The 14,004-nt window shown below is 46.1% G+C and overlaps 1 protein-coding gene across 1 annotated transcript in view; it reads right to left on the bottom strand.

Moving 5' to 3' along the window:
• Window positions 1-5,624: 5,624 nt before the first annotated feature.
• The window catches only part of B9D1 (B9 domain containing 1), a 46,956-nt gene continuing 38,576 nt past the window's right edge, over window positions 5,625-14,004 (bottom strand). Inside the window, exons 6-7 of the mRNA XM_040441295.1 lie at window positions 12,238-12,305; window positions 5,625-6,477 (exon numbers count right to left, since the gene is read on the bottom strand). Coding sequence (XP_040297229.1) covers window positions 6,350-6,477; window positions 12,238-12,305 — 196 coding nt within the window. The 3' untranslated portion in view covers window positions 5,625-6,349. The remainder of the gene's footprint in view (window positions 6,478-12,237; window positions 12,306-14,004) is intronic.

The following is a 14,004-nucleotide window of genomic DNA, read 5'->3' on the forward strand; positions in this document are numbered from 1 at the left end:
CCCCTCTGTCTCGTCTTTCTTCCAAGCTATACATGTTAAGGTCCTTTAATCTTTCCTGGTAAGTTTTATCCTGCAATCCATGTACCAGTTTAGTAGCTCTTCTCTGAACTCTCTCCAAAGTATCAATATCCTTCTGGAGATATGGTCTCCAGTACTGCGCACAATACTCCAAATGAGGTCTCACTAGTGCTCTGTAGAGCGGCATGAGCGCCCCCCTCTGTCTACTGGTAATTCCTCTCCCTATACACCCCAGCCTTCTGCTAGCATTTCCTGCTGCTCTATGACATTGTCTGCCTACCTTTAAGTCTTCTGAAATAATGACCCCTAAATCCCTTTCCTCAGATACTGAGGTTAGGACTGTATCACTGATTTTATATTCTGCTCTTTGGTTTTTACGCCCCAGGTGCATTATCTTGCACTTATCAACATTAAATTTTAGTTGCCAGATTTTTGACCATTCCTCTAGTTTTCCTAAATCCTTTTCCATTTGGTGTATCCCTCCAGGAACATCAACCCTGTTACAAATCTTTGTGTCATCAGCAAAAAGACACACCTTACCATCGAGGCCTTCTGCAATTTCGCTGATAAAGATATTAAACAATATGGGTCCCAGAACAGATCCCTGAGGTACCCCACTGGTAACAAGACCTTGGTCTGAATATACTCCATTGACTACAACCCTCTGTTGCCTGTCCCTCAGCCACTGCCTAATCCATTCAACAATATGGGAGTCCAAGCACAAAGACTGCACTTTATTGATAAGCCTTCTATGTGGGACAGTATCAAAAGCCTTACTAAAGTCTAGATAAGCGATGTCTACTGCACCTCCGCCATCTATTATTTTAGTCACCCAATCAAAAAAATCAATAAGATTAGTTTGACATGATCTCCCTGAAGTAAACCCATGCTGTTTTTCATCTTTCAATCCATGGGATTTTAGATGTTCCACAATCCTCTCCTTGAGTATGGTTTCCATTAATTTCCCCACTATTGATGTCAGGCTTACTGGCCTATAGTTGCCCGATTCCTCCCTACTCCCTTTCTTGTGAATGGGCACAACATTTGCTAATTTCCAATCTTCTGGGACGACTCCTGTTGCCAGTGATTGGTTAAATAAATCTGTTAATGGTTTTGCTAGTTCATCGCTGAGCTCTTTTAATAGCTTTGGGTGTATCCCATCAGGCCCCTGTGACTTATTTGTATTAATTTTAGACAGCTGACTTAGAACCTCTTCCTCTGTAAAGACACATGCATCAAAAGATTCATTAGTCTTCTTTTCCAACTGAGGTCCTTTTCCTTCATTTTCCTTTGTAAAAACTGAACAGAAGTATTCATTGAGGCAGTCAGCTAGTTCACCTAATAATGGAGTCTCCCACTACCAGCACCCGTCTGCCCCCCTCTCCTGGTCCCATGCTTACTGGAGCCGACATTCGTAGCAGATTGGGTCATTTTCCAAAAAGTTGGAGAATATCCAGCAGCTGCCCGCTGTCTGTATGAACCAAAGGGTTCACAGAATTATTACATCCCCCCCGCATAGAGTGATGGCATACCGCTAGCATATGATTGGTGGTAGTCCGACCCCTGGGACCTCCACAGATCCTGAGACCGAAGGAGCGGCGGCATTTACTGGTGGTCGGGAGCGCTGCTCTGCAGGAAAAATGCAGCCATCCGGTTTACTTGAATGATACAGTGTCGTATTTTCCCTGCATGGTGGGGGGCTCAGGCACCGCTGTGCAGGGAAAGAGTTGTCCGCAGTGGAATCAGCACTGCAGCCCTTTCATTGTCAGGTCCGTGGCACATCCTAGATGGGAATATCCCTTTAAGACAATGATGTCAGGGCGGTCGTCACAGACAAAACAGGTTCGGTGACGATCGATTACTGCTCGCTAACAATCACTGGTTTCATGAATATGATGCAAAGACAAAGATATCATTGTTTAGAAACTTTAGACTTTAATTACAAAAAAGATACACAATAAAAAGTTACATAAAATAAAAATACACAATGATATAGAGAACAATCTGTACAATTAGTGACACATCTTCACCCCCCTCCCAGTATTAAACACTAAACTCCCACTCCATACACTAGAAATCTACAGACCACATAGGAAATGCCAGGTTGCCCCTAAAACATGGATGCCGAGTGGTAAAGGGCACCTCTAATATTTTGCAATTAAAACTTAAAGGGGTGGTACACTATGGAAAGCCCTTTGCAGAATTCACTGTATGGTGTGGGCCTTCTATATCAAACACCCCTTTTTTAACCATTGCATGAAAGGTTCTGCAACATTTGAATAAACGTTGAGTTTAAATTGCTTTCACGTTTTCCAAATCCCTGCTTGTTGTCAGTGAAAGGAAGCTTTCTTTGAAATGCACTGCTCCTGTGTCCTGCTGCACTAGGCCAGGATGGGTTTAACTCTTTTTTTTATTGCATCAGCGCATCTACAATGAAAAAAAAAAAACTTTGCAAACCGTCTGTATTAGTTTACTTTCACACTAGCGTTTTTCTTTTCCGGCGCTGAGTTCCGTCCTAGCGGCTCTATACCGGAAAATAACTGATCAGTTTTATCCCCACGCATTCTGAATGGAGAGTAATCCTTTCAGGATGCATCAGGACGTCTTCAGTTCTGTCATTTTGACTGATCAGGCAAAAGAGAAAACCGCAGCATGCTACGGTTTTATCTCCGGCGAAAAAAAAACAAAGACTTGCCTTAATGACGGATCCGGCATTTTTCCCCATAGGAATGTATTAGTGCCAGATACGGCGTTCAAAATACTGGAATGCCGGATTCGTCCTTCCGGTCTGTGCACAGACCGAAAAAAAAGTTTAAATAAATAAATGCCGGATCCGTTTTGAAAGACTGATCCGGCATTTCAATGCATTTTTTTTGACTGATCAGGCATTATTCAGAATGATCAGTCTTACTAATGCCATCAGTTGGCATACGTTTTGCCGGATCCGGGAGGCAATTCCTGCGACGGAACTGCTTGCCGGATCACTCTGCCGCAAGTGTGAAAGTACCCTTAAAAATATTGTTTTGTGTCTACAGCTACAGGCAGACCTAAGCATCGTCATGGTAACAGACAACAAACAAACCCTGCGTAGTCTGGCAGTCTATACTCGCTTTCATTTGTCCCTTTCTCATTCCTGACATATATTTGGTACTTTAGCAGAAAACTGGGGACAAGTAGAAGGGTGTATCAGGGTGTGAAGCATCAGACTACAGAGGGTTTGTGTGTTGTCTGTTACCATGGAGACGTGTAGATCTGCATTGCGGCTGTAGACACAAAGTGGTGGGGAATTTTTCAAGGGAACCTGTCACCTGGATTTTGTGTATAGAGCTGAGGACATGGGTTGCTAGATCGCCGCTAGCACATCCGCAATACCCAGTCCCCATAGCTCTGTGTGCTTTTATTGTGTATAAAAAGCGATTTGATACATATGCAAATTAATCTGAGATGAGTCAGAGCTTGAAAATATGACTCTTCTCTGGTCACACAAGTGAGATATGACTCTTTTATGTTAATTTGCATATGTATCAAATCGTTTTTTTTTACACAATAAAAGCACACAGAGCTATGGGGACTGGGTATTGCGGATGTGCTAGCGGCCATCTAGTAACCCATGTCCTCAGCTCTATACCCAAAATCCCGGTGACAGGTTCCCTTTAATGAAGAATATTTGCAAAGTTATTTTTCATATTTCTTTTTAGAAGCACTGAGCAATTTTTTTTTTCTTTTTGAGGGGGATCAAAGACAATTTGACGTCAATGGGACGTGTCTGACAACCTGGAGGAAAGTGGGATTTAACTCCGTAAGATCTCTCCGCAAAGAGTCAGAAGCTGCTGAGGGCGATTGTTCAAAGGTCTCAGGGAACAGGGGGCACATCGATGCCTGCATTATTGCTCATGCCCTGGCACTGCATGCTGGGAATAGCGGAGTGTAATAGTTGGCGGTCATATTCTGCATTAGAAGATAACAGTCTGGTGATTATCATTAATTAGCGGGTAATTAATTCACCTCCTGAGGCCGTTCAGTGCACAAAAGGAAAGGGAAAGCTGAAAAATCCAATTATCCGCCAGCCCTTGGCACCTGGATATACACGGCACAGGTAGAGCTGGCACAGGGACCACTGCCCGCCTGCCAAATCCACTACACGGCCGTCAAACCGCAATCTGAGTAGAAGGGCCGTGATTGACAGCTTTAGGTCCTCTTTTCCCAGCAGGCTTTGCAGCAGTGTCTCATTTATGGCCCATGTTATACAACGATCTGGAGAAGTGAGCGGTTTTAGGGAATGTTCACACCACGGAAATTTCATACAGATTTCGGAGCTTATGACGCTCCCCTTGCGTGTGGTTCCTGCACGTCCCATGTTTATTATCTGGGCGGACGCGAGGGATTAGGGCAATCCGCAGAAAGGGGGGGGGGGGAACCTTCAGATTTCTGCCCTGGAAAATATACATTGAACTTTAATCCGCTAGTTAAACACAGGGTAGGGCCAGATGTGGCGGGTGGCTTCCACCGTTAATCTGCATGCGATATTTGGCTCTGGAGTTCATCCGGCTACAATGAAAGTGGTGAAATCCTTGACAAGAATGGAGATGATTCAGGCGTAAAGTCCACATTTAAAGGCAAAGTCCATGTGTAATTTTTTTTATGATTGCATTTTACTCATTTTGGGCTAAAGATATTTTTTTCAATTGGTCTTTATTAAATATTTTCAGCGGTTTCTGCCATAAAGGGTTCATTCTTTGTCTAGTGGGGAACATCTTACTTTCCCTTTCACTTTGAGCCGTTATCTCTTATCTTTGAACAGCTCATAAACACTTATTTAAAGGGGTTGTCCAGCTGTTAATATAATGAAGACCTACCGCCAGGAAGCTCAATATCTGATCAATATCAATATCAATATCTGATCGCCGGGGGTCCCCCACAATCAGCTGTTTGAAGAGGAGGCGGAGCTTCAAGCTAGCGCCGCTTCCCCTTAATTACACTGCACTGCAGGGTAATAAAGGAACGTGTTTCACTCAAGTGAATGCAGCAAGTGCTTGTAGTTACACTACGCCACCGCTCCACAGGAGACGTATCGTAATTGTGAGGACACTGCGCTCGCATGGAGGGCCGCCTTCTTGTCAGACAGCTGATCGGCGGGGGTCCCGGGTGTCGGACCCCCACCGATCAGATATTGATGACGTAGCCTGACATTAGGTCATCAATATTAACGGCTGGACAACCCCTTTAAGCCATATTCTTATCAGTAAGCTAAGGATTGAGCCATCACGAGTGTTTATGAGGTCAGGTGATCAGAGACAAGGAGCGTCAGCTGAGCTTTCCTGACGGGAAACAGCATGATACTAGAGAATCTCAAGGCTGTACAGACAAAAGGGCTGACATTTTTTTAATAAAGACTAGTGTTGAGCGAACTTGTGTTTTAAGTTCGGCGTCTAAAGTTCGGGTTCGGGTTATCGAAGTATCCCGTTATGGATTCTGAATTCCGTTATGGTCCGTGGTAGCGGAATCCATAACGGGATACTTCGATAACCCGAACCCGAACTTTAGACGCCGAACTTAAAACACAAGTTCGCTCAACACTAATAAAGACCAATTGAAAAAAATATTTTTAGCTCAAAATATGTACAATGCGATAGTAAAAAAAAAAATGCTCCCAAAGTTGTCCATAGCCTTTAAGATTTTGCTCTACCTATCTAGTATTGAGTTATGTATTATTCTCCAATCACATTCAAAGACACGTGTAAAAAACCCTGATTGTTTCCCCATAGAAACGGCCCGAGGTGTCTCTGCACTCTGCTGCCGGTCATGTGATCTGCCTCACAGTCATGTGACCTTCCACAGCCCAGCTGTAAGCCAGCAGTCTCTGAAACTTAGCTTTGGGTGGGACTAGAGTACAAGTCAAAAGTCAGTAAAAGATACATCAATTATTTAGAAACTTACATGTAGATTTTTGATTGATTCAGTTCAGAAGTGGAGTCTCCCTTTAAGTGGGGGTCACCGATCTAACTTGTAGTTTTGGTGAAATAGGACAACACGGAGAGCGGGAAAAGCGTCCTCGGATGTGCCGACCCTGAGAACTGCACTTTGCACACAAAAACAATGCAAATCTTGCTAAAACCAGCACTCAAGAGCTGGAATCTCACAGGCGCACGCTGGGGGTTCGCTTTGCTTTCCGAGGTTCACCATTTGGCCGGCTTATATTTAACAGCAGGAGACGCTCCTCAGATCGGCATATTAATAGTCCTCTCTCTCCAGATGGACGGCGTGTGCCCTGCGCTGAATATTCAGCATGCCCCCCTTCCTGATGGGAGCCGCAGGCCGGAGATCAAGGGCATCACGGGTTAGAGGTTACCACTGAGTTTGGAGCCTCGCTGGAACTGGTGGTGTAGCCGAGTTTCTTCAGGTCCTTGGTCACCACGCTGAAGGAGAGGGTGAGGAATCCTTGTGAACGGACCCTTGTGACTACAAAGAGAGAGAAGACGTTGCTTATAATGTTGAGAAATGGAGGGTCTCGAATGCTGGGGTGTGGCCTCTGGGACCCCCTGTGATCAGCTGTTATAGATGTAAGATCTGACTATGTAATGCAGAGGGAGTCGCTCTTTGCAGCAGATCTGCTTTCTGGCTATGGTCTGGTTGTGGTCTGCTGGGAAGTATCCCAGGTGGTCAGGAGTTTGTGGCATCAAGCAGCTCCCAAAAGGGGCTAGATTATATTTTTATCCCTGCTATAGGCCCCTCTACAGGTATATACAGTCCTGATCAAAAGTTTAAGACCACTTGAAAAATGGCAAAAAATCCTATTTTACATTGTTGGATCTTAACAAGGTTCCAAGTAGAGCTTCAACATGCAACAAGAAGAAATGGGAGTGAGACAAAACATTTTTTGAGCATTCAATTAATTGAAAACAACGAATAAACTGAAACAGGCTGTTTTTCAGCTGATCCATAGTTTAGGACCACAGGCCTTTAAAAGGCCAAATCTGTGCAAAGATGTGGATTCATGGTCATTCTCTGTCAGGTAGTCGCACGTTGTGATGGCAAAGGCACAAAAACTCTCCCTTTTTGACCGTGGTCGGGTTGTTGAGCTGCATAAGCAGGGTCTCTCACAGCCGCCATCGCTGCTGAGGTGGGACGCAGTAAGACAGTCATTTGGAATTTCTTAAATGATCCTGAGGGTTATGGAACAAAAAAGTCAAGTGGAAGACCCAAAAAATGTCCTCAGCACTGAGCCGGAGGATCCAATTGGCTGTCCGTCAAGACACTGGACGATACTCGACCCAAATTAAGGCCCTTACTGGTGCTGACTGCAGCCCCATAACCATCAGACGGCATCTGAGACTGAAGGGCTTCAAAAACAAAAAACGTCTTCAAAGACCTCGTCTCCTTGAACGCCACAGAACTGCTCGTTTGGACTTTGCAAGAGAGCACCAAACATGGGACATTCAAAGGTGGAAGAAAGTTTTATTCTCTGATGAGAAAAAATGTAACCTTGATGGTCCTGATGGTTTCCAACGTTACTGGCATGACAAGCAGATCCCACCTGAGATGTTTTCTACGCGCCACAGTGGAGGGGGCGCCATAATGGTCTGGGGGGCTTTTTCCTTCAGTGGAACAATGGAGCTTCAGGAAGTGCAGGGGCGTCAAACGGCCGCCGGCCATGTCCAGATGTTGCAGAGAGCATTCCTCATGACTGAGGGCCCTCGTCTGTGTGGTAACGACTGGGGGTTTCAACAGGACAACGCTACAGTACACAATGCCCGCAGGACAAGGGACTTCTTCCAGGAGAATAACATCACTCTTTTGGCCCATCCTGCGTGTTCCCCTGATCTAAATCCAATTGAGAACCTTTGGGGATGGATGGCAAGGGAAGTTTACAAAAATGGACAACAGTTCCAGACAGTAGATGGCCTTCGTGCGGCCGTCTTCACCACTTGGAGAAAATGTTCCCACTCACCTCATGGAAACGCTTCCATCAAGCATGCCGAAACAATAACGACGGAGCTACTCATTACTGAGTTCATGTTTGGAGGTTGGATTTCTGTTTTGGGGGGGTTTAGTTTTTTTTTTGGAGGTGTGGTCCTAAACTTCTGATCAGCTGAAAAACAGCCAGTTTCAGTTTATTCGTTGTTTTCATTAAATTGAATGCTCAAAAAATGTTGTGTCTCCCCCCCATTTCTTCTTGTTGCATGTTGAAGCTCCACTTGGAACCTTGTTAAGATCCAGCCATGCTACATAGGATTTTTTGCCATTTTTCAAGTGGTCCTAAACTTTTGATCAGGACTGTATGTTGCTGGTCCATATTACACAGGTAATTGCTATTTCAGCAATTCCCCCCCCCCCCCCCCCCCCAAAGTAAAGCTGCCCCGTCATGCACTTGGCCATACACAATAGATGCATATCAGCCAAACCCTATGTTTTCAGAGGACCCGGACCACCGCCTAATGTCTATGGCAGATGTCGGGGCACGGAAGGATCAGGGCCCAACCTTTTGTTCTCGGATACGATAAGTCGCTGGCAGACGTGTGTGTGGTGGAGGCGGCTTTCTCCACTCTCCCCATTCAGATCACATGCACACTCAGCCGGGCTGAGCATGCATGTGTATGGAGGGATTCAGGGGGGATGCATGCTTCTCTGTGTGTAAAGCCGCCGGGGATGTGTATAACGGTATATCATGTCGGCTTAGCGCTCAGGATCAAGAAGCCTCTGCCAGCACAGAAAGCCAAGACTGTGTCCTCCTCCGTTCTCGTTCCTTCAGCAGCTCCTCCACCGCATGTCGTCACTGTATGTCTCATGTCATGAGTGTGGGGCGTCTGTTCTGGCTGAATGTGCCCAAGTCTCTGCTTATGCAAGACCCCCACCCCCTCATAAAGAGAAAACGAGCCCGTAATATTACATTCAACAGCTTTTCTGATCTCAGCCTGTAGTAGAAATGCTATGTGGAGCTGTGCCACCCTAAGTGTACTGGCATCCATTCTGGCTGTCATCCAGCTTTCCTCGAAACAGATTTAACTAAGAAAAGGCTAAATTCCTTAACCCCCCTCCCCACCCCCCATTAGCCAGAGAGCTGGCATCTGCATAGATGCCCACTGATCAAATCGATGGGCATCAAGTAATGCTCCATTTCTGAGCACTTAGAACCTACTCCAACTGCGGACCCTGCCGCTTGGCTCGTCATCCGTGAATCCATGGGACTATACTGGAGATTATTTAACCCCAGCAATACTGCCTGGGCGCATTCAAGCCCTGCCGCTTAGTGGTCACATTCATAAACCTAAAGCTGTAAACTCCCCTGACCCTCAGACGACCTCATGCCCCCGTACTGTCCTGTATGGAGGTGGAGGCAGTGAATGATGCCCGTCTGCTTGGCTTACCATCTGTGGTGGGTGAGCGAGGCTGCGCCTAATGACTTAGCGGCCCGATGCCATGTTGTGCAATTAAAGACGTGTTTCATTCACTTATAATGGATGGTCGCGCTCTGCTTTAGCGCTAGCAGATTAGAAAAATGAGGGCGATCTTATGCCGGCGCTCTAATGTCTGGCGGAAAAGTCATCTTTGGTGAAGGTGACCTTCCCTCTCCAAGGAGATAATTAACTTCTAATTTTGAGCATGATAGGTTGAACACCCGACTCTAGCAGGTGACACCAGCAGGAAGGCCGCCATCACATTCAGAGACCACCAATATATTATATATATATATATATTCTGTAAAGATAAATCTGATGGAAACCACCAACAAGCTGCTGTTGACAGATCTATTATTCAATATATTGCATCCAGGGTGAATCCAATAAATGATATTATGGCACTTCATTCATTTTCTGGATCTCAGCATAAGATGCAATTTTTAACAAGTGCTCAAAAATAACGAGTCGAAAATTAATCAGTCACTCGTAGCTAGTTCCAGATCTGAACCAGATTCCGAGGATTCCTGAATGAGGGCCATGCCATCTGCGCTACTGAGGCTGGGAGACGCAGCTTATGACGCCTCTCACAAGCCCTGCCTACAGAATATGACAAGTCTGCTCCATGTGCCTCTTTCTGTAAACCCTTAAAGGGGTATTCTCACCTGAGACAATGGTGGCATATCGCCAGGATATGCCTCCATTGTTTGATAGGTGTGGGTCCCACCGCTGGAACCCGCACCTTTATCGCGAACGGAGCCCTGCAAAGTGGAGGCTGGAGGACCACCAAGCGTTCTCCCCATAGAAGTGAATGGGAGCGCATCGCGCATGACTGGTCACAGCTCCCATTTACTTCTATGGGCCCAGCGCTTGGCTATTTTCGGCAGCCCCATGGAAACGGAGGGCAGCTGCGCATGCGCAGTGTGCCCCTCACCACTTTCGGGGCTCTGTTTAGGAGATAGGCGCGGGTCCCAGAGGTGAGACCAGCACCTATCAGACAATGGGGGCATATCCTAGCGATATGCCCCCATAGTCTTAGATGAGACAACCCCTTTAGGCTACATGCACACAAACGTTAGGGCTCCGTGACCGTGCTGCGGACCGCAAATTGCGGTCCGCAATGCACGGGCACAGACAGTGGGGAAGCCGCATGAGGATAGCAGATCCATTGACTTGAATGGGGCCCGCGATCCGCATCCCACGGTCCACACCACAAAAAAGTAGTGCATGCGCTACTTTTTTGCGGTGCGGAGGCACGGCCAGAAACACCACGGGAGCACTCTGTAGTGCTTCCGTGAGGTTCCGATTCGTGCCTCAGTTCTGCATCTCCGTGATTGCAGACCCATTCAAGTAAATGGATCCGCGATGCAGAAGGCACACGGCCAATGTATGCGGGCAGCAATACGGCCACGGGAGGCACACGGTCGTTTGCATGTAGCCTTAAAGGGGGTTCTTAGGTGGATAAAACATTCTCAGAATACTCACCTCACTGATGCTCCCTGCTGGTCTATAATTCCTGGTTCTTCTCCGTAAGTAGGAAATGTCCAATGAGCCAATCACAGACTGGGGCGGTCACCGTTACAGGCTGTAATTGGCTAAGCAGGCATTTATTGTGTGTCTAGAGGCACCAGGAAGTACAGATGATTATCGGCGAGGTGACAATTGCTTGTTTTATATTGTACGTTTTTAACCCATTCTCCTTTTCTTAAAAAAAAATCTTATTCGCAGGGCAACCTATGGACACCTATGGGAATTTTTTTTTTTATTCTCCTCACTTTGGGCTAAAAATCATTTTGGCAATTGGTTTTTGTGATACAGGGGTTAAATTTCAGTCTATTTGCAGACTGACGCTCATTATAGCTAAAACTGATAAGAATACAGCTTAAACTAGTGTTTATGAGCTCTCAGGAGATCAGAGATAAAGTCTCTACATCATCTGACAGGACTCAAGGTAAGCGGAAGTGACCGTCTGCAAACAGACTGTAATTTAACCCCTGTACCAGAAAAACAGCTGAGAATTTTTAATAAAGACCAATTGCAAAAAATATTTTAGCTAAAAATGAGTAGAATGCAATAATAAAAAAAATATTGCCCCTGAAGGCGTTCAGAGCCTTTAAGACTGGATCCAAAAACGAACTACAAGTTTGTTGGGTTTTTGCCCTGGACATAAGTAATGACTGCTTCTATTCACTGAAAGTAAGCAGTGATAATGATAACTGTGAAGAACTGTTGGGGCCTCTTATGCTTTATTTCACGCACTCACTGATCCTCAGCTACTTAAAGGGCCACCGTGTGCCTTCTCTGCCCAATGTCCAGCTTTCTCAGGGGCCCTTACCCCCTAATGACCAGTGCTTCAGCAACTGTACCAGTCTCTGCCAAGGTGTTTCTCAGTTTAGTATCTCTAGCACTGGACCCTGTTTGTTTTCTGACTTATGTCTACCTGTCTGCTGCTGGTCCTACTTGTCTTGTAGTGCCTGAACTCTGCCAGGCCCCACTACTTGTCTTGTAGTGCCTGAACTCTGCCAGGCCCCACCTCAGCCTGTCCACAATAGTGAATGTACTCTAGTTCTGACCTCTGCCCGTCTGACTACATCCACTGCCTTTGTATCTTGTACTGGTGTCATCTGTTCAGGGTCACATCCACAACTACTAAAGGAGACTACTCCAAGATTCCCTGTATGGGGGTGAAAGGGGAATCCCCGCTCCTGGACTTCGCCCAAAGCCAACCCAGTTGATCCACATCTTCTCTAGTAGGTGGGGATTCACTTTATTCGATTAAAACTGGAAAAAACTCCTTTAACAATAAGGATAGGAACTGCCTTACCTTCTCGACCATCCCCTTGAGCTACAACTTTCGGGTCTGTGAATTCTGGACGGTGACCGGTGAGCCAGCTGCGAAGGAAAGACAAGGACATATAATAACAAGTAAAAATAAAACAGTCTAAGACATGAGAATATACGCCTTAAATCACTCTCATCAGGCAAGAAAAGATTTAAAGGGGCTCTCTAGCCTTAAAATACTTTATTAGGGATTTACTAAAGGGAGTTATCTATTCAAGACTCTCATCTATTAGCCAGAGCAGCTACAAAGAGAGCCTCTTGCTCTGGAGGACCCGACAGGTTTGTGTGCTACATGAATAGCCCATTGATTTCTATAAGAATTGTGTAATTTCTCTTTTCACCTGCGGTGGCGCTGCAGGGAAATTGAACAGTTACTGCTCAGGTTACATCACAGCTGATCACTGGGAGTTAAATTTACAGAACATTTAGAACCTTCTTACAAAGAAACCAAAAGTGGACCTAAATGTATGTAAACTGTCAGAATAAGAACGTATTCGGGTTCGGTGATGCCCTAACACCCATTTTCAAAACTAAAAAAGGCAGATCAGGGAGAACAACACAATTAATTTTGGGTAAAGTACACGCCCCCTTTCATAGTTTGGTCCACTTACAACAGGTGTTTATAGCGGAGTCTAATGGTGGTTATACAACCTGCGGCCCTCCAGCAGTTTTGGCTTGACTGGAAGGTCACAGGTCAGAGACAACTATGCTACAGTCTATATAGTTAATAAAGGGGTATTCTGATGTCTGTGACCTCCGCCGATCCTAAGAAAGAAGGGGCCACAGCACTGATTTCCTGCTGCGGTCTCTTCACAGTCCCTCCCTGCAGGGCAGCACCCCGCTCACCCGCTCTGGAGGGGAGATGCTGCACAAGTGAATGGGGTGGTCACAGTTCCCCGCATAGCTTGGATTGCTGGGGGTCCCAAAGATAAGAAGAACCTACCGATTATAAGCTCAAGGCATATGCTATCATTATGCCATCACTTTATAGGGAGGAATACCCCTTTACTCCCTACAGAACGTCCCCAGGCCCAGTTAACAGTGGGGCTCATCTTCTATTTCTTCCAGGAAGAATGATTTCCGGGGAAGAATGATCTGCTATTTGCATCCATTGCAGGAGGCCTAATACTATGCACAAAGGCGGCCGCCCCTTTAATCTCTGAGCTTTTTTGTCTTAATGCAGGTATTTACGTATTCAGAATGACGCTGTCGGTGCTAATGGAAGAGTTCACACACGGGGAACATTTACTAATTTACCAGTGATATACGAGACGGAGGATTAGATACAGGAGGAGCTGCTGTCATCACCTCGTTATAGACGATGCCGGGAAGAAGAACCTTTATAGTCAGGAACCAATCTGTCCTCTTCAGTGCTGGAGTAAGTGATGGACAGGAGGAGGTGACCGCCAGGAGAAAGCGACCACGTGGAGAAAGTGACTGCTGGGAGAAAGTGACCACCAGAAGAAAGCGACCACGTGGAGAAAGTGACTGCTGGGAGAAAGTGACCACCAGAAGAAAGCGACCACGTGGAGAAAGTGACTGCTGAGAGAAAGTGACCGCCAGGAGAAAGCGACCACGTGGAGAAAGTGACTGCTGGGAGAAAGTGACCACCAGAAGAAAGCGACCGCCTGGAGAAAGCGACCGCAAGGTGAAAGTGACCACCAGAAGAAAGTGACCACGTGGAGAAAGTGACTGCTGGGAGAAAGTGACCACCAGAAGAAAGCGACCACGTGGAGAAAGTGACTGCTGA

The sequence above is a fragment of the Bufo bufo genome, chromosome 7 (genome assembly GCF_905171765.1).
Source record: "Bufo bufo chromosome 7, aBufBuf1.1, whole genome shotgun sequence".
NCBI classification, from domain to species: Eukaryota; Metazoa; Chordata; class Amphibia; order Anura; family Bufonidae; genus Bufo; species Bufo bufo.